The sequence below is a fragment of the Mercenaria mercenaria genome, chromosome 11 (genome assembly GCF_021730395.1).
Source record: "Mercenaria mercenaria strain notata chromosome 11, MADL_Memer_1, whole genome shotgun sequence".
NCBI lineage: Eukaryota > Metazoa > Mollusca > Bivalvia > Venerida > Veneridae > Mercenaria > Mercenaria mercenaria.
In genome coordinates this window covers 69,271,219-69,291,741 of record NC_069371.1, presented here as the reverse complement: position 1 = coordinate 69,291,741, position 20,523 = coordinate 69,271,219, and the positions used below count along the sequence as shown (strand labels likewise).

Below are 20,523 nucleotides of genomic sequence, written 5' to 3'. Positions count from 1 at the left end.
GATGACAAAATGTTGACTATATTAAATAATTTATTATAATCAAAGTAACTGTAAATTTTATTAAACATAATTATAGCGATTTTCTTAAAACAGCAAACACTGATTAGTATATGAAAGGATAAGTTTAACATATGCCTATACAGTAAAGTAACACTCATCACATTCCCAAACAAGAGGACCATGATGGTCCTGAATCGCTCACCTCTTCCCACATGACCCAGTTTTGAGTATGACGTTGTTTTTTCTATTATTTGACACAGTGACCTAGTTTTTGAGCTCATGTGACCCAGTTTTGAACTTGACCTAGATATAATCAAGATAAAAATTCTGACCAATTTTCATGAAGATCCATTGAAAAATATGGTCTCTAGAGAGGTCACAAGGTTTTTCTATTATTTGACCTATTGACCTAGTTTTCGAAGGTACGTGACCCTGATTTGAACTTGACCTAGATATCATCAAGGTGAACATTCTCACTAATTTTCATGAAGATCTCATGAAAAATATGGCCTCTAGAGAGCTTTTCTATTTTTATACCTACTGGCCTAGATTTTGACCGCATGTGACCCAGTTTCGAAACTGACCTAGATATCATCAAGGTGAACATTCTGATCAATTTTCATGAAGATCCATTGAAAACAAGAGCACCGCCTTGCGGGTGCTGACACTCATCTGATTTTTTTTGTGTAATAGAATTATTGTCCTACCCATGATTTTCTTAGTCTAAAAAGGGCCATCATTCTTGCAAAAAGCAGGATAGAGTTATGTTTCTTGATGTTCAGTGTCCACTTATGATGGTGAAAAACTGTTGCAAGTTTAAAAGCAATAGCTTTAAAAGTTTATGAGAAAAGTTGACTTAAACATAATACTCAACCAAGAAAATGATTTTCTAAGTCCAAAAGGGGCAATAATTATTGCAAAAAGCAGGATGGAGTTATGTTGCTTGCTGTACAGGGTCAGCTTATGATGGTCAACAAGTGTTGCAAGTTTCAAAGCAATAGCTTTGATAGTTTAAGAGAAAAAGTTGACCTAAACATAAAACTTAACCAAGAAATCTGATGTTTTCTAAGTCTAAAAGGGGCCATAAATCTTGCAAAAAGCAGGATGGAGTTATGTTTCTTGCTGTACAGGGTCAACTTATGATGGTGAACAAGTGTTGCAAGTTTTAAAGTAATAGCTTTGATAGTTTAGGATAAAAGCTGACCTAAACATAAAACTTAACCAAGAAAATAATTTTCTAAGTCCAAAAGGGGCAATAAATCTTGCAAAAAGCAAGATGGAGTTATGTTTCTTGATGTACAGGGTTTGCTTATGATGCTGAACAAGTATTCCAAGTTTCAAAGCAATAGCTTTGATAGTTTAGGAGAAAAGTTGACCTAAACATAAAACTTAAACAAGAAATCTGATATTTTCTAAGTACAAAAGGGGCCATAAATCTTGCAAAAAGCAAGATGGAGTTATGTTTCTTGCTATACAGGGTCAGCTTATGATGGTGAACAAGTATTCCAAGTTTCAAAGCAATAGCTTTGATAGTTTAGGAGAAAAGCTGACCTAAACATAAAACTTAACCAGGCAACGCCGACGCCGACGCCGACAACCACTCAAGTGATGACAATAACTCATCATTTTTTTTTTCAAAAAATCAGATGAGCTAAAAATGGCCTCTAGAGAGGTCAAAGATTTAAATAATTTTAGACCTACTGACCTAGTTTTTGATCGCAGTTGACCCAGTTTCAAACTTGACCTAGATATCATCAAGATGAACATTCAGATCAACTTTCATACAGATCCCATGAAAAGTATGGCCTCTAGAGAGGTCACAAGGTTTTTTTATTATCTGACCTACTGACCTAGTTTTTTACGGCACGTGACCCAGTTTCAAACTTGACCTCGATATCATCAAGGTGAACATTCTGACCAATTTTTATGGCGCTCCATACACAAGTATGGCCTCTAGAGAGGTCACAAGGTTTTTCTATTTTTAGACCTACTGACCTAGTTTTTGACTGCACATGACCCTGTTTCGAACTTGACCTAGATATCATCAAGATGAACATTCAGACCAATTTTCATACAGATCCCATGAAAAATATGGCCTTTAGAGAGGTCACAAGGTTTTTCTATTATTTGACCTACTGACCCAGTTTTTGAGGGCACGTGACCCACTTTCAAACTTGACCTAGATATCATCAAGATGAACATTCAGAACAACTTTCATACAGATCCCATGAAAAATATGGCCTCTAGAGAGGTCACAAGGTTTTTCTATTTTTAGACCTACTGACCTAGTTTTTGACTGCACATGACCCTGTTTCGAACTTGACCTAGATATCATCAAGGTGAACGTTCTGACCAATTTTCATGAAGATCTCATGAAATATATGGCCTCTAGAGAGGTCACAAGGTTTTTTCTATTTTTAGACCTACTGGCCTAGTTTTTGACCGCACGTGACCCAGTTACGAACTTGACATAGATATCATCAAGATGAACATTCAGACCAACTTTCATACAGATCCTATGAAAAATATGGCCTCTAGAGAGGTCACAAGGTTTTTCTATTATTTGACCTACTGACCTAGTTTTTGATGGCACATGACCAAGTTTCGAACTTGACCTAGATATCATCAAGGTGAACGTTCTGACCAAATTTCATGAAGATTTGTTAAATATATGGCCTCTAGAGAGGTCACAAGGTTTTTCTATTTTAAGCAGCATGCCCATTCACGCACTGCAGTACGTGAATCACGTACAAAATATCAAATGCACGCATAAAAATCACTTGCTGGGGGTACATGCACGCAGAGATTCGGAACTCCAGTTCAGCTGCCAAATCGCTGTTTATTTCATCGCACACTTGCCAATTGTTTGGTATGGTCTAAAACGCAGATCCGGTCCACGAACGTTATAATTTCGTTTCCATCACCGAATTCTCGGCGTAATTGTCAGCTGTATGGAGGGGTTTGGTAAATGTTTTAGTCGGACGTCACACGGGTCGTGTGCAAAAAAAGAATGGATACGAAACGCAAAAAGGCATTTTAGCTTTAAGAAACTCAGCAAAAGGTTAACAGTATTTTATTTTTTCGATATTTAACTGCAATTTTGATACACATTGCATATCTGTAATAGTTTGGGCATTTATTATTGATGGACGAATTTTACCAGTCTTCAGTTGACTGTATGTTATTTCGGACGAATCGTGTTCCGTTCACGAAATTGGGAATACACGAATCTTGCTGAAAACATATTTATATTTAGTATAATATAGGGAGGGGTCTTTTGATTCAGAATTTCCTATCTTAACTTTGGAAAAACATTTTACATTTTCTAAAATTATCTCATCTGTTATACCCCACCGACGAGAGTTCTGTATATATATATATATAAAAAAAACAAAAAAAAAACAACGTACTATACAAATTTCAGTAGTTAAATAGAAAATTTTCAGATCTGCGATGTAGTGTACCCCCAAATTTTGAAGTGTACCCCTATTCTGCAAAAGCAGGGGGTACATGTACCCTCAACTTTAAAAATGAGTGGGCATGCTGTTTAAGACCTACTGATCTAGTTTTTGATGGCACGTGACCCAGTTTCGAAACTGACCTAGATATCATCAAGGTGAACATTCTGACCAATTTTCATGAAGATCTTGTGAAATATATGGCCTCTAGAGAGGTCACAAGGTTTTTCTATTTTTAGACCTACTGACCTAGTTTTTGACAGCACGTGACCCAGTTTCGAACTTGACCTTAATATCATTAAGGTGAACATTCTGACCAATTTTAATGAAGATCTTGTGAAATATATTGCCTCTAGAGAGGTCACAAGGTTCTTCTCTTTTTAGACCTACTGACCTAGTTTTTTATGGCACGTGACCCAGTTTCGAACTTGACCTAGATATCATCAAGATGAACATTCTCACCAACTTTCATAAAGATCCCATGAAAAATGTGACCTCTAGAGATGTCACAAGGAAAAGTTTACGCACGCACACACGGACGACGCGCGATCACAAAAGCTCACCTTGTCACTTCGTGACAGGTGAGCTAAAAAGCTTTCTCTGAAGGTTGAAAAACCAGGATTCTGTGAACACTTGTAAAATTGTGCCACAAATTTTGTTTATTCCATATGAATTCTGGATCAGTTTACAGCTAATATTGTATTAACAATGTAATGCAAGTTAAACTAGAGATGCTTTTGAGAAAAGTGCATGTCTCCCACAACTGCCCCTATCAAAAATGTCTAGTTTCCCTGGATGGTTTAGATGAATGGATCCAATTAGATGGTCTGGATGAGTGGATCCAATCAGTAATTCAAGGGCCATAATTCAAAAGTGCCTAGGCGAATTTGGCTAGTTATCGAACTTGGCCAAGGTCTTATGGTCAAACACATTTTGTTTTAGTTCTCCTAAAAAGATCGGATGAGAAATGTTCGACTTAGAGTGAGGACAAGCTTTGTGACAGACATACTGACACACAAACTGGAGTAAATGTCTCCCACACCACTGTGTGGTGGGAGACATAATGACTAGATATGATATGATATGATATGATACCATCTGCCATTGGGTCCTGCCATTCACTGCCTCCACTAGTTGGTAATGAGTTCATCTCAGCTTCTCGCTGTGCCTGTTTTATTTCTCGCCTCTCCTTCTGTAGCGCACTCTGCATCATAGCTGCTTGAGACAGAGAACCATCTGGATTCTGTAATGTAAGTATTCTACATCACTGACCCTCTTCTCATTTTATACATATTATTGTTCTGTGAAACATATAAGACATTTTGATATATTTTCTACCTTACATTGCATTTAAATTCTCAAAATGTCAATAAATATAATCAGCAAAACTTGTCATATACCAACACTTTCTATAGAATCTACTCATGGAAAAAAATGAAGCATAAAATTTAATGACATGATGTCCACCAATATAACTACTTTCTTGCTCTAAATTCATGTATTAAGAGTAACAGATAAGCAACAATTTAAGCCTTATCTCAAAATCCTGACCTTATCGAATGCATACCTGATGTCACAGGTATTCTAGTAATGTTGCTTTTTTACTGTATTTCTCATATGCAAAAAGTTCAAACCAAAGGACTGACTGAATCCAAGGTCCAAGATAATAAAACAACGTTTGGAGTCCAAGCTATAAATGCAAACTAAATTTCAAAATTGTACTGCAATTCAGCCAATCAATATGCTGGACTCATTACAGAACTGCAACTGGAGACCAGTCTCTGAATGCAGCCTTGCTATTGGTCAATTTCAAACTGAGCTCAAGATCATCCAATCAATGGCTGGAATATCTAGACTGGTCCCCTAATTCAACCTTCTAACTCTGAACCTTGTTATAACAACATCGTGCACTCGAACTGATATGAGATTCAAAACCTTACCTTAACAATTTTGACAGGGCTGAGATCTAACCCTTGTTTACCGTGACCAGTGAGAAAAGGTGCTTCTTCTTCAACCATCTCTATCTCTATATCCTCATCTGCAAAATTAATTCAAACAAATGTAAAAATTACGTTTTTAATTAAAGGGAACGAGAAATCACAGAATCTTGTATTCGATAAATTCACTTTTTTTTGTGTTTCATTGAGTTTTTCGATACAAAATTACAATTCAGATATGAGGAACTTTCAGGTTTAAAAATTAAACAGAATATAAACAAGAGCTGTCCGTAAGACAGCCAAGCTCGACTATTTGAAATATTGTCCAAGAAGCAGGAAAGTATTACCCAAAATGTTAAATATCAAAAGAGCTTTAAGTTCAAAAGGGGACATAATTTGACCAAAATGTAAATCAGAGTTATGGGACTTGCTTCTATCAACTAGTTTTATAACCCCAAAAACACATGTGAAGTTTCAATTCATTATCTGCATTAGTTTTGGAGATAGTAACTTGCATGTAAAACCTTAACCAGAATTTTCTAAGTCCAAAAGGGGGCATAATTTACCCAAAATACGTGTCAGAGTTATGGGACTTGACCCAGTGAGGTTGATAATTGACCTAGAAAAAGAAAAAATAAGTTTCAAGTCTATATGCATTTTAGTAATAGCTATATGTACTTGCACGCAAAAACTTTAACCAGAATTTTCTTAGTCCAAAAGGGGGCATAATTTGGCCAAAATGCAGGTCAGAGTTATGGGACTTACTGCTATCAACTAGTTTTATAACCCCGAAGACACATGTGAAGTTTCAATTCAATCTCTGCATTAGTTTTGGAGATAGTAACTTGCATGTAAAACTTTAACCAGAATTTTCTAAGTCCAAAAGGGGGCATGATTTGCTCAAAATACATGTCAGAGTTATTGAACTTGACCCAGTGAGGTTGGTTATTGACCTAGAAAAAGAAAAAATAAGTTTCAAAGCTATATGCCTTTAAATGATAGCTGTATGTACTTGCATGCAAAAACTTAACCAAGGTGTGACGCCGACGCCGACACCAACGCCAGGGTGAGTAGAATAGCTAGACTATTCTTCGAATAGTCGAGCTAAAAATTGACAAGTAAGTACAGACTTAGCTAAAATCATGCCAATATTAACAAAAGACAAAATCAACAAACCAGAGTCATCTTCCTTTGGTAGTACCCCTGTTTCTTCATCAAAGTCAGGTAACTCTGTGACATCTACCACATTTGCTGCCGCCATCTGCTTCCATTCCCATTTTTCTGGTGACGACATTCTCAGGGCTCTTTTACGTTCAGTCACATCATTCTGTTCCGGTACACTGACTAGAGGCATGGTTGACGGTCTATCAGGATTACGTAACTCATTGACGGTGTCTCGTTCCCCACCAGTTATAGCATCTGTTTGCTTTGGGTTCAAGTCTCGACCAGTTTCTTGATCAACATCCTGCATTAAATAAACATATCATTTACATATCATCTGAAAATATATTGTATCAAACCAGTGGATATAAAACGTAAAAACCTCAAAACATTCTGCTGACTTTGGCTAGATATCAAGATTAGATGTTAATGCATGTTTTGCCCTGTTACACTTCATTGTATGTGCTCCAAACAGTCAATGTATCTATTTTCAAAATGAGAGGCAACTACATACAGAAAATAATTCAAAATACAGGTTAACAAAGCATATAAAAAGAAGAAGGCAATGGGGCCCTATGTCACTCACTAAACCAGTACCTTTCAATGCTGCTTCTGACCAAATTCAGCAAAAACAAATTAAGCATTAATCGTAAAAAATCTTAAATATATTAACAACCTTGAAAAAATGGATGTGCAGGCTGATCTTGGCCTGCACTGGTCGCAAAGGCAGAATAACAGGCTTAAGGTTTCTATTTTTAACTCTAGTAGCAATTGAAATGGGTCAAGCAGAACTTACTAAACAAACTTACTACATGCCATGTTAAGTGTAATTCTGAGCACCGGTTTCTGAGAAGAAAATGTTCAACTTTAAATGTTTATGCATGACGCCAGATAACACACTATCCACCTCTACTAATAGCTCACTCTGATTCAGGCGAGCTAAAAAATTCATCTTATGGTATCACACAATATGATCTTACCTTCATTGAAAGACTCATTTTGTTTCCAGTATAAGAGAGTATTTTGATCTTTACACCCTGACCTTTTTGCACAACATCCGACACATTTGAAACACGCCCTTCTCTGCGTAACTGTAAACAGCATAAAACATAAACAAAAGTCTAAAAAAAATGACTATTCTTTACCAGTACATCTTTCCATATAAATGTAGATTTACTATTTTTTTGTGTCACTTTTATTGCATAATTTGAGATGAGACTTACTTGCATTGTTAAGAATTCACGCTGCATAGTTGTTAATACTTTGGGAGACAACGTTTCTTAATATTCATATTTGCGTGTCATTTTGATTGCGAATATTTGCACAATCTTCATATGTGACAACTGCTTCAAGATGATATGGTAGAGAATTACAGTGACAAAATGCTTGCTCAAGCACTGATAGATAAAGCTCCCGGAATCACTTAAGCAATTAATGTGGTCCCTAGCCATTTTGTATTTGAATCTCTCAAAACCGTTGACAACTTGAGAATTATGCTCTTCTTGCGATTCCTAGTGATCAAACTTTCACTGTACTTTGAACTTGGTATAATTTTTGCAAGAAGGATACAAATGTAAATATGTATGTATGTATGGACTGAAGTCTTTCTTAACATAAATTCAAAGTGAAATTAATATAATACCTGTGAAATGTGTACAAGTCCTTCACTTCTCTTTCTGACACCTTCCACAGATACAAAACAACCAAACTGCATTATACTGGTAACCTTTCCTGAGTATATCTATCAAGGAAAAAGATCTATTTTGTAACTGCGTACATAACAAGAGTTAAATAAAAAAAAAAGTAAGTTTTTTACATGAATTTGGGGACTATACTTTGAAAGGTCTTTATTTTCAGATATACAAAAGTTATGTATAACAGGGCTGTGCCATAAATTATATTTTTTACCAAATCAAGGGGAAAACTCTGTTTTACTGCGTCAAGGTGCATAATACCAAATGTGAGCAAAGGTCATGTGCTATTTGATAATTATGTGAAGTTTACTGATTTTAGCTCAAAAACTTTCTGAATTATAAGCATTTTCACCTTTTTTACCAAATCAAGAGGAAAAACTGCTTTTTCTGGATCAAGGGGGATGATACTATATGTGAGCAGGGGTCATGTACTAATCAATAATTATATACGGTTATTTAATTCTAGCTAAAATATTTTTAGAGATTAAAGCATTTCAATTTCAGAAGGGAGGATGCACACACAGATGGACGAAAAGCCAGATGGACAACACCTAAACAATATCCCTCCACCTTGAGTGGAGGATAATAAGGTAATATATACCTTGCCAACTTCCACTTCAACAGGCATCTCATGACCCCTATCTCTGTTCTTCCTGTCCCCCCTGTCCCTATCTCTATCTCTGTCTCTGTCTCTATGTCTGTCTCTATATTTGTCCTTCTCTCTTTCCCTGCTCCTACTTCTGCTCCTACTGTATGACCTTTCTCTATCTCTTCTTTTCTTCTTCTTTCTATCTCTCGACCGTGACCTTGATCGATAACGATCTCTGGAACGACTCCGACTTCTTGAACGTCGCTTCCTAATTATGCAAAAGAATATTGTAAATTAAATCATGTCATAAAATTCCATCCAAAAAAGAACGAAAAGCCTTTCTTGCCTAGAACAGAATTAAATGAATGTAGGAGAAGGTGGTCCAGCGGATAAGGTGTCGGCCACTCAATTCAGGGGTCGTGGGTTCTAGCCCCACTGGGGTCACCACCATGACTTCTCATATGACACCAGTACTAATTTTTCCAGGAAGCGGACTCGAGAGTGGTTCCAATAAGCTTGAAGCTTTCATCATGATCGAGCTAAAAGAATAAGTTTACCGGTAAACTTTAATGAATGTATAAGATTTATGTGAAATCATAACTATTTTACTAGAAATCAGTAACAAATAATTAAAATGCAAGCAATACATGTATGTGTTTTTCACTTACTTTTTCTTTTCTTTGTCTTTACGCTTGTAATCTTTGTCCGATTCTTTTTTATTCCTGCAAAACATTTTTGTAAAAATTTGAACATTGGTTCCAACAGAACAAGACAAATGTTTCATGAGAAGAGATTAAATAAGCAATAATTTATTTTCCAAAGAAATTGAATTCAACTGGAAACAAGATGCTCATGAGGGAAAATAAAATGTTTCTTTAGTCGAAGACAACTACTGAAACGAAAACCAGTAAGAATTAATCATCAGTCAAATAATAATCTAGAATGTTTCTGAATGAAAACATGCATGTGGTGAAACTATAAATTACATAGATTTTGCAGAGGACATCAAAGCTTCTAATTCACCCATCATGTTGTCAGCAACATCCAAGTCTGTCTTGTCAATCTTTTCATCTTTCTCCTGAAAAACATATGATGCGTAAGGAAGAAAATTGAATATTTGGACTGAAACACAATGCTTTTACCTGGATAAAAATCATTTAAAAGCTACTGTGAAATCATTTAAATTCGCTGACATGAAATTTTGCGCAAATGTGAAAAAGGACTGTTTCGCGCGGGCTTTAATTCGCGCATTTTCAATTTTAGTGATGAAAAATATAATTAAAAAATAATAATAGTGCGGTATTAATTTCGCGCATCAATCCTAGCGCGAAATATGCGAAAATTCATCCTACGCGAATAAAAATGATTTCACAGTATTACCTTTACATATGACAGCATCAGCATAACATTTTATACATACAAGATGCCATAGATATAACATATGATGCAAAGAGAGCAAATCTCTATTGCAGTTCTTCCAATGATGACACAATATTTGTGTGCTTCGACCATTTATTTGGAGAACAAAAGGGAGCTCTCTGTTACATCTGGCCTAGAGACATCCGTAGAAGTTATTTATTGCAATTCTGTAACTCTGAGTCTGTTAACAGAAAACTGCAAGTGCTGGAAGGACTCCTGCAGTTCTTCTCAAGGCATAAAGTCCTCAGCTAATTATAGCTTGCAGATTCATATACCAAGTATTCTTAGAAGAAAATAATATGAGCCGTGCCATGGGAAAACCAACATAGTGGCTTTGCGACCAGCATGGATCCAGACCAGCCTGCGCATCCGCGCAGTCTGGTCAGGATCCATGCTGTTCGCTAACAGTTTCTCCAATTCCAATAGGCTTTAAAAGCGAACAGCATGGAGCCTGACCAGACTGCGCGGATGCGCAGGCTGGTCTGGATCCATGCTGGTCGCATACCCACTATGTTGGTTTTCCCATGGCACGGCTCATATCAAGATTTGTAAAATATAGCCTTCTATTAAGGTAGTTCTGCACGTTTGGATCGAATTTTTTTCTACAATGTAGAATTTGATTAAACTCTGATTTTTCAAACTTTCAGAATATACTTAGAAAATTCAGCAAATAAAAAAGATAGTGTAGTGTGCCTGTTTTCTTGCTAGACTGATTTGAAAAATTTGTATCTCACGCAATATTTCATAATGGGAGTCTATGGGAAAATCATAACATTCATAACATGTTCGCGAATAGAAATTTTTCTACAATGTAGATTTTGATGAAACTTCTCACAGTTGTTAATACACACATGGCCATTAATTTGGTAAAATAAAATGTATAGGTCCATGTGCTTATTTTTGAGATATTTGACCTAGATTAAAGTGAACCAGACATTTCACGCTAATTTCAAGACGTTATTTTGATTTTTTTTAACGTGTCATATGTTTTAATATCATATTTTGACTTTAGAAATATAGCAACAATGCCACTGTAATAATTTTACTCACAGGTTTTGATTATTTCATAAAATGATATTCATTTCAGCGCGCCGAATCCCATGCTTTATTCTACGTTTTCCGGATAAATGACGTTACGCCATCACTTCCGGTTTATCAAACGTGCAGAACTACCTTAACTGTAGCTATAACCGGCTCAGAATGAAGATAGCTTTTACACAGTCAAATATATCTTTTCCTCTGTGTATGTGTTTTATTTAACTTAGTGGTATGTTGCATGGATGGATAAAAGAACCCCTTTCCTTCTGACCTGCTATATTTATCGTTTGACAGTACAGTTTATATATATTGTAGTATTGCCAACAATAACCTATACATACATGAAACATTGTACTTAGACCTAAAAAAAAAAAAATTTGTTTCTGGTAACATGCTCAAAAAAATTTGGGTAGGCAGGTCGGAAAAATTATTTTTTTTTTATTAAGGGAGACTTTCCAGAAATTATTTTTGTGTCAAAAAATGAATACAAATAAGGGGGTTATGCCTTTAGGGCATCAGTAAGTTGATTTCTAACATCACTGGCCATGTCTGAAGCATAAAAAGTGCAATTTTGCAACTTTTTGTTAAAAAGTTGAAAAAAATATTCTTCAAGGCCATAAAAACATTTAGGGTCGGCCAAAAATTTAGGGTCGGTTGGGATACCGGAAACAAACAATTTTTTTTACGCCTTAATATACTTACTGGTGACACACTCCTCACTTCATTTGGTAAGGCTAGACCTGGAAAAAGTTTCTTTTTTATCTCAATGTCAGACATATCCTTTGCGACCTTGACCTCTTTCTCAACTGGTTTAGGTTTTGGTTTCATCTTCTGTATCAGTCTTAACAAGTTAGCGATTAATGAATCCTGCAATAACAATAATATTATTGTGTTTCATTGGAATAATATTATCATTTGGACAAGACAAAATCAAGTCAGTTCATTACTCCAGCCTACCTACACTTTGTCAATACTAAACTTCTTTATTAAACAGACTGGTTTTCGATCAACAGACCTGTTTTTAATTACACAGACTGGTTTGTTATTAAGAATCTTAAATTCAAAGAAATAAACTGTGAACCAGTCCAGTTAGTCTTGTATCTTGAAATGAATCTATGCTGTCTGAGACAAAAAGTTTTTCAAATATGATTGTACAATCTTTCTTTATAATAACAATTTCAAAGAGAAGCTTTCGTTAGTGTATTACGGCAAGAAATACAGAATTTATACAAATACAGCACAGGGTTAAATAGTGGTAAGATCTTACCCCAAATTCAGCACCATTTTCTAATAGAACCTTCTTGAAACTTTCAAATGTGTCATTCTTCTCAGCCAGCGATATAATGAACTCAGCTAAAAATAAGAAAATAAGTTTCAACTTCAATTTTAAAGTACATGTAAGATCATTTTAGTCAAAATCTGTAGGTCAGTGCCTTTCAGACATGAAAAAGATTAATATTATATTCATAAATGTTCTAAATTTGAGTGTGGTGCTGTGCATGAAAAGAAGTGGAAATAAAAGCCACTGCAAATATTAACCAATTTGCAGTAGCTAAGTCTAGCTTGTGAACATTATATCCACATCCTGTGTGAAAGTAAACCATTTTGAAAGTTGTAGATATTTTACAACAACTCACTGTTCTTTTGGAATAAAGTTCTTTCTACACTACTAAAATATATTTTACCATGACAGTTTCGACAACGGTCTGTGGTCTTCCTCAGAAGTATCATACTGCGACGATCAGCTATCTTTGGCTTTGTCTGTCAGTTTCCGGTTTTGTGGAAACAATGAACAAAGGGTTGCAGACGTGGGACAGCCTGTATGCCCCCTCATCCCTGTTCATGGCTGCCCGATGTATGATACTTCCGAGGAAGATCACAGACCGTTGTCGAAACTGTCATGGTAAAATATATTTTAGTAGTGTAAAAAGAACTTTATTCCAATGGATTATACCTACTAAATGAACAGCTTCAAAGAAATTCACTGTTATGATGTTACAATTATTATGTCATAGCGTCAAACAGCATAGCGGCAAGTTGAAAAAGAAACCAACTAAAAAACAGGCAAATATTTGACGAACGTCGTCAAGGATGTATCTAAAAATACTTGGTAACGTGTTAGAATCAAAATAATATATCTTATTTAGTGATCTGCTCTTGAATAAAATCATTGTTCATTGTTCAGATTTGTAAAAACTATTATATCACTCAGGCTGTGCCCTCATGATATAATTCCACCGCATCTGAACTCCAATGAATTTTTTCAATGAGTGGGGTCAACAAATCACTGGATGAAATATAATAATTCTTAAACATAATTCTGCCTCCAACGAAATTACATAATCTTCTGAATTTTTTCTTTTGGCTTTTAAAATCTAAAAGGAAAAAAAAACTTACCTAGATCTTTATCATTCATTCCCAGATGGTTGTCAAGCTCTGTACACACTTTAGACACGAGGGAGAGATGCTCAAGCTTCTGTAGCTCATCCATTATGCTTCAATAAAAGTAAGATCTATCATAGTGTAAATATTATATTTTATATACCCGTACTAATTTGTTTTAGGTCCATTAGGCCCACTCAGGTTGAAAACATATACCTTGAATATGTAAAACAAATTCAGCAATTTATGAGCACAAAATTAATCCAAATAGAAAATACTAATTTAATCAAAGAAGAGCAAAAGCTAGTTTATCATTTTAATTAATCCTTCAATTCCAAAAAAAACACACAATTGACAGTCAGGGGTGTAACTGTTTTAAGTTATGTAACCTATTTCAGTTATACTTTTTCAAGCATTTTATAACCTGTATTAGTAATAAAATATAGTTGACTTAGGTAAGTTATTCAAAAAAAGTCTTTTTGCTGTTCTCACAAAGTGACCTTTAAAGTGAAATTAGCAGCAAACTGAGGTTAATCAAATTCTCTTTTAGTCTGAGCATGACCTGATAAGCATAATGAGATATTAAAGAGTTTCGAAGGAAACTGTAACAAATTGGATGAAAAGCATTTAGATCCAAGATTAAGGTGAATACTGATGAAGTCTTATTTGTTATTTCATTTTCAATAAAATTCATACATGTCAAGTTTCCCGGATTGTCCGGGAGTCTCATGGATTTTTTGTCCATTTCCCGGACATACGGAAATCAATCATTTCACCCGGAAATCCAAAATTCCAAGCTAATGCTTTCCTGTATCAAACTAAATCCCTAACTACACACTGTGCCTGACGTAATTTATCACTCTACTGGTATACTGATAAAAGTTTAACAAGGTCACGCACTGATGACATTCTGCAAACAGGTGTGTACTGTGCTATTTTTAGATTGTGTTAATTGGCGAGTGGTGATACTGACATAATACGATGATAAGACAGGGACTTGTTTATCGAAGTTTCAGTGTGAAGAGATATATTAGGGATACATTTGAATAGATAAAGCGCCAACCTATATTGCAGTGATGGCAATCATTACCACTGCTGGCATAATTGAGATAGTTTTTAACATTCTTTTAACACTGCCATACATGTGATCTCCCGCGCGGGAGGGTCAAAATCCCGATTTTTTCACCCTGCCTCCCGTCTCCCGACCAAAACCACATTTCTCCCGCTTTTCAAAAAAAAAAAAAAAAAAAAAAAAAAAAAAAAAAAAAAATCAGTAGATCTATCATATGACCGGGTTGATAATTACCGAGGAGTGCCAAACATGTTTACACAGTAAATCAAAGTGTCACCGACTGTTGTGTATTATACATGTTTGACACACATGTAGCTGGAGGAAAGAGTTGTTTTTCACAGGTGAACAGGGGCGTCGGAAGTGGGGCCGCAGGGGCCGCGACCGCGGCCCCAATAATTTTCCCAAAAACGATTTTTTGTAAATTCATAAGTTGGAGTCACAGGTCCGCGAACCCAATATTTTGTATAGTATATTAAATTTGGCTTCGCGTTAAACAATACACGCTGTCCAGATTAGTGTGTTACCGTGGTGACTGTGACACGATCGGGGGTGTTAATTGGAGTCATACACACGTGTCCGTGACTGGACTTAATTACACATGAACAAATCAGCATGTTTTTAATTGGCATGTCTTTAGTCAATGGAACGTTTAAGCTATACCCAGCCGCAAAGATCTAAGGTATTAACATATAAAATTCAGAAAAATAATTATCATGTTTTTATTTAATGAAAGAGGTAAGTGTTAAGATTTATCACACCGCTAAGATGTAAGGAATGAATTACATGAATTGTTTTTACTCAAAAAATGGTATTTCAAACCAAAATAAGAAATGAATGTAAGCATGAATGATTATTGTTCAATACATTAAATACAAAAAAAAAACATACATGCATTCTTTGTATTGCGTTATACATTATTAATTCTGATAAGAGTTTATTAAACTTTATTTTGCTTATAGTCATGTAAATAGTAAGAAAATACTGGAGACTTGAGATGCGATTCAGTACCCTTAAAATGCACCAGAACTCGCCATTTATGATCCTGTTTTAAAAAAAATTCAGGGGGAGCTCCCCCTTACCCCCCTTACGGGAGGGGGATGCCCCCTCCCGTACCTACCCCCCCCCTCCCCCCCCCGCTCGCGGCCCCAATATCAAACACCTTCCGACGCCCCTGGTGAATTATTAATTGTTTGTTTTGATAAGGGATTAGACAAGCAGGGCCTTTTCCACCTGTCTCATGGGGCCGAATATCTGCCCATTCTCAATGCCAATTAAGCTCCATTTTTTACCAATTTGAAGCAAAAAACTCCCAGTCATAAGAAATAATTCCCAACTGAAATGAATTTTGATTATTCAAAGAAAAAATTTGCTCGGTAATAAAATCACATAAATGTTGGAAAAACCAACCCATTACTATTTTTAGAACAGGAGTGTTATTTCCCCTTGTGGAGTTACGCCATTTTCTTCCAATGTTTACCAAATTAATTTGCTACTAAATCGGACATATTTCATTGAAAATTGGATGAAAACGCACACTCATTTATTTGATAACATTAATCTACATTATTTTGGTAAGGGTAAATACATGTTGATGCATTTCTGTTTTCTATTTTTCATGTCAAAATCATTTTTATACGAAAGTGGGTGGGGTAAGGAATTTACATAATTTATGAGTTGTGTTCAGACCTATTTAGAGCTTCGTTTTTTAAGTCCTCAAGTAGACTAATGTTAATGCATGTTCACCTTCATTTCAGACATAAATGAGGCTAAATCGAGACTTTGTTTCTACAAATTTAATCTGTTAAGAAAGTTTACAGTTAGAACAAGGGGGAGCTTCTGTAAGATAGCATGCTCGACTTTTCTCAGTGATTGACTCTGAATTAAAGCTTTGCCAGTAAAAGGGGCAATTAAAGCTTTGCCAGTAAAAGGGGATAAAAGTCAATAGCTTTGAATGTAACAGAGATATTAGACATTATATAAAACTTTAACAAAAAAAATGAAGTTAAAATGTGGCATAACTCTGTCAAAATTCAAATCAAGAGCTATGAGGATTGTTTCTTCTGGTGTAGACTTATATACATTATTGTGTGGCCAAAAATGGTGGATTTTGCCTCTAAGTTACGTGTCAGCGCGCTTAATTTATGTCGATAAAAAACCTCCAGTTTTGAGACACCAACTCCAGCTGAAAAATGGCAAACCTCCAGTTTTGGGATTCTGAACTTATCACATGTATGCACTGCTATGATTTTGTATTTCATTTTGATGAGTAAAAAGCAGTTTTAAGTGCAGATTAAAAATGGTAAAATGGATTTATTTCCAATCTATGTTAGCTTCTGCTCATTTGCAAAAAAATCTAAGAGTGTAAAAAAAAAAAAAACCTGCAGATTATTCACATTAACGAAACTCGCCAGTATAAAATTTAAAATTTCATCCAAATTCCTATTCCTCTGCTCAAAGAATACTGTAATAACTAAATAAAGTTATTATAAGCCTATATGTTAATTATGTTGTTTTTTTTTTGTTTTGTAAATACATTGCAGAATTTCTAAAATTTTCATTTTAGGCAGTACTGGTAACTGTTAAAATGGGGGCTTACAAAAAAGATACTGACTGATAAATGGCAAACAGTGCAGATCATGATCAGACTGCATGGACAATTTACACTGGTTGCAAAGGCAGAATCAATCGTATTCAACATAATAAAGGTTAAAATGCTTTATAAAGCAAGTTAAGCACGTAAAAACATTGCCGAAATCGGACCTAAACTGTTACATAGTATTATAATCGACCAAAAATTTCCTAAGAAACGTACGTTGAAAAAATCTCCTGGATTTTCATCAAATATCCTGGATTTTCAACTGAAATATCCTGGAAAATTGTCCACAGAACTTGACATGTATGAAAATTTGAAATGTAAATGATCCTTAATCTCTAGAAAAACGGAGGACAGTACCCCTAGAAAACCTCAAACAGTCTTGTCTAGAGGTAGGTACAGATCCGTACCTCTAGAATCTGTACCTCTAGAATCAGATTCTAGAAGTACGGATCCATACCCCTAGACACTTTAATTTACTAGAGCAAGTAAGTTTGACCAGTATTTTCTGACTTTTTTGGATTTTGCGGATACAGATGCGGATACATGTAAAGCTTAGAGGGATGATAGCTATAAATATCAGATCATAAAAAAGTCATGCCGATAAGCCAAAACTTCAGTAAGGCAATGATGCAGACTGTGCGAACCATATACGCGTTGTCTAGACGTTAGGTGTAAGTCTAAAGGTCCGGCTACCGGACCACAACGCCTTGTTTTTACTGATGCTATCTTACCTATTTCAAGCTGGCTACAAAACGATTTAAAATTAAAAAGAAAACGAATTTCGTAGTTTTTTCCTCCAAATCATGAAACGATTGTCCGCTCTTCCGAGCGATCCAGATGATACCTAACCCAAAGAAAAACAACTGTTTCCACGCGCGAAACTGTTCAACCCAACGCTTGAAAACGTACAAAAAGCGACCTAGGCTGTTGGTTAGCACTTTTTTCTATGCAGTTATTTTTTTACTTTCCGTCTTCTGGAAAATACCATTAGTTTTTAGAGAAGGAATGATTGTAGGGATAACGCATGTTTTTTCGTGTTATAACGTCTGCAGAATCCCGAGGGATTGGTTGGTGCCTGAGCCCATAGGGCGAGGGTACCAACGTATCCCGAGGGATTCTGCAGATGTTATTACATGAAATGAACATGCGCTAACGCTATTCTAGCATAAAACGCGGAAAAAATACTAATAAATGAATACATCCTACCTCAACGTCATAAAATTTCCATGAAATGCGCGGGAATGTCTGAGTTATTTTTACGTTGACGTCATTTTGTTTTGAATTATCCGTTTTGAGGCCGAGTGACGTTTACGCTTTGCCACGGAACTCGCATATATAAAAAGATGTTATAACAGCACGTGAGCGCGAGAATCTCTCTGTTAACACACATTTTCTCTCCTGTTAAAACACCCCCGAAATGTGACAATAACAGCAGTTTTATGCTAGAATGTAGGGATAACGCATGTTTTTTCGTGTTATAACGTCTGCAGAATCCCGAGGGATTGGTTGGTGCCCGAGCCCGTAGGGCGAGGGTACCAACGTATCCCGAGGGATTCTGCAGATGTTATAACACGAAATGAACATGCGCTAACGCTATTCTAGCATAAAACGCGGAAAAAATACTAATAAATGAATGCATCCTACCTCAACGTCATTAAATTTCCATGAAATGCGCGGGAATGTCTGAGTTGTTTTTTACGTTGACGTCATTTTGTTTTAAATTATCCGTTTTGGGGCCGAATGACGTTTACGCTTTGCCACGGAACGCGCATATGTAAAAAGGTGTTATAACAGCACGTGAGCGCGAGAATCTCTCTGTTAACACACGTTTTCTCTCCTGTTAAAACACCCCCGAAAAGTGACAATAACAGCAGTTATATGCTAGAATATATATCAAAAATGGTTTAGAATTTAGGCCTACACCAAATTTTAACCTCGGCGAAGTTAAAATTTCAAAACAAGTTTTAAAGTCTATCTATCTATTTATACTGCAACACTCCTCTCTGCGAGTATTTTGTGCAGCTGCGCGCCTGTACAAGAAGTTAAAAGTAGATTGGATAGAAGGATAAAAGTAATACGTGGTGTGTATTGCAAGTATGAATACAGTTGATAGTGTTAAAAACAAGAATGATTTACAGATGAAAGCAGTTTAAAAAACAGGTCTATCATGTTAAGCATTGTGTACAAGTTTGGTCACACCCTGCTTAAACTGATTCAGGGTGGGGGCTTGCACAAGTTGTACTGGAAGGGAATACCAAAGCACTATGGTGGCTGGAAAGAAGGAGTAGGCTACTTAAAGTAATTACAGGGAGTAAGGATCTGAGTATAGGAGTGGGGATGCATAATTATGTTTTGTTAGACGGGATGGGGGGGGGGGGGGGGGGGGCGGACATAAGGGGGAGTGGCACAGCAACCAAACCATTCACTATCTTGTAGAACATAAGGAGGCGTGAATCAGATCTCCTATCTTCAAGGGTACGCCATCTCAGCTGACATAGCATGTTTGTGACACTGCTGTAAGGGGAGTAGTCATGATTAACCCATCGCGCTGCCCTCCACTGAATCATTTCGATCTGGTGGATGTTTTGTTGGGTGTAAGGGTTCCAGAAACAGCTAGCATATTCTAGCTGTGGCCTGACTAGGGCATTATAAGCTACTTCTCGAACTTTTGGGTTCTTGCATGGGATATTTCGCTTGATGAAGTTTAGTGTTCGGGTAGCTTTGGACGTGACTAAATTGATGTGTTTATTCCAATTAAGATCTGAGGATATAGTGACCCCAAGGTACTTTGCATCAGGAACTGTTTCCAAGACTTGGCCATGGAGTGTGTACTTTGATTTCAAAGAGTTTTTTGACCTTGTTATGTTCATAACAGTGCATTTTGAGGGGTTGAACTCCATGTCCCACTTACTTTCCCATAGCTGTAACCTATTTAAGTCGATGTTGTAGTTAATGTGGTAGTTTGAACAATCGATATTATTTGGTGCTTTGATCAAAGTTAACTAACTTTATAAGTTTTCCTTTTTAATTACAAGAACTAGTAAATGTATTTATTCATTTTCGATTTTAGCGCCATGACCTGTATATATGTCTACTTAGTAAAGGACAATAAATCTGAAGTTACTGGAGTAATGCATGTGCACTGGTGACCGCCCTATAGTTATCTGCAATTGTGCA

The 20,523-nt window shown here is 36.0% G+C and overlaps 1 protein-coding gene across 3 annotated transcripts in view; it reads right to left on the bottom strand.

Moving 5' to 3' along the window:
* The window catches only part of LOC123531358 (ATP-dependent RNA helicase DHX8-like), a 38,048-nt gene extending 19,844 nt beyond the window's left edge, over window positions 1-18,204 (bottom strand). For 2 of the 3 annotated variants that reach the window (XR_008366124.1, XM_045312219.2), the window contains exons 1-12: window positions 18,078-18,204; window positions 13,694-13,791; window positions 12,564-12,649; window positions 11,999-12,163; window positions 9,826-9,917; window positions 9,508-9,561; window positions 8,852-9,107; window positions 8,199-8,297; window positions 7,537-7,647; window positions 6,572-6,860; window positions 5,399-5,496; window positions 4,554-4,701 (exon numbers count right to left, since the gene is read on the bottom strand). Coding sequence is in view for 2 of the 3 variants with exons in the window: in XM_045312219.2 (XP_045168154.2) it covers window positions 4,554-4,701; window positions 5,399-5,496; window positions 6,572-6,860; window positions 7,537-7,647; window positions 8,199-8,297; window positions 8,852-9,107; window positions 9,508-9,561; window positions 9,826-9,917; window positions 11,999-12,163; window positions 12,564-12,649; window positions 13,694-13,787 (1,492 nt within the window). In the remaining variant the exon portion in view is untranslated. Of the gene's footprint in view, window positions 1-4,553; window positions 4,702-5,398; window positions 5,497-6,571; window positions 6,861-7,536; window positions 7,648-8,198; window positions 8,298-8,851; window positions 9,108-9,507; window positions 9,562-9,825; window positions 9,918-11,998; window positions 12,164-12,563; window positions 12,650-13,693; window positions 13,792-14,374; window positions 14,775-18,077 lie in introns of those variants that run through there. The other variant, XM_045312220.2, reaches the window with a different exon arrangement.
* Window positions 18,205-20,523: the final 2,319 nt, after the last annotated feature.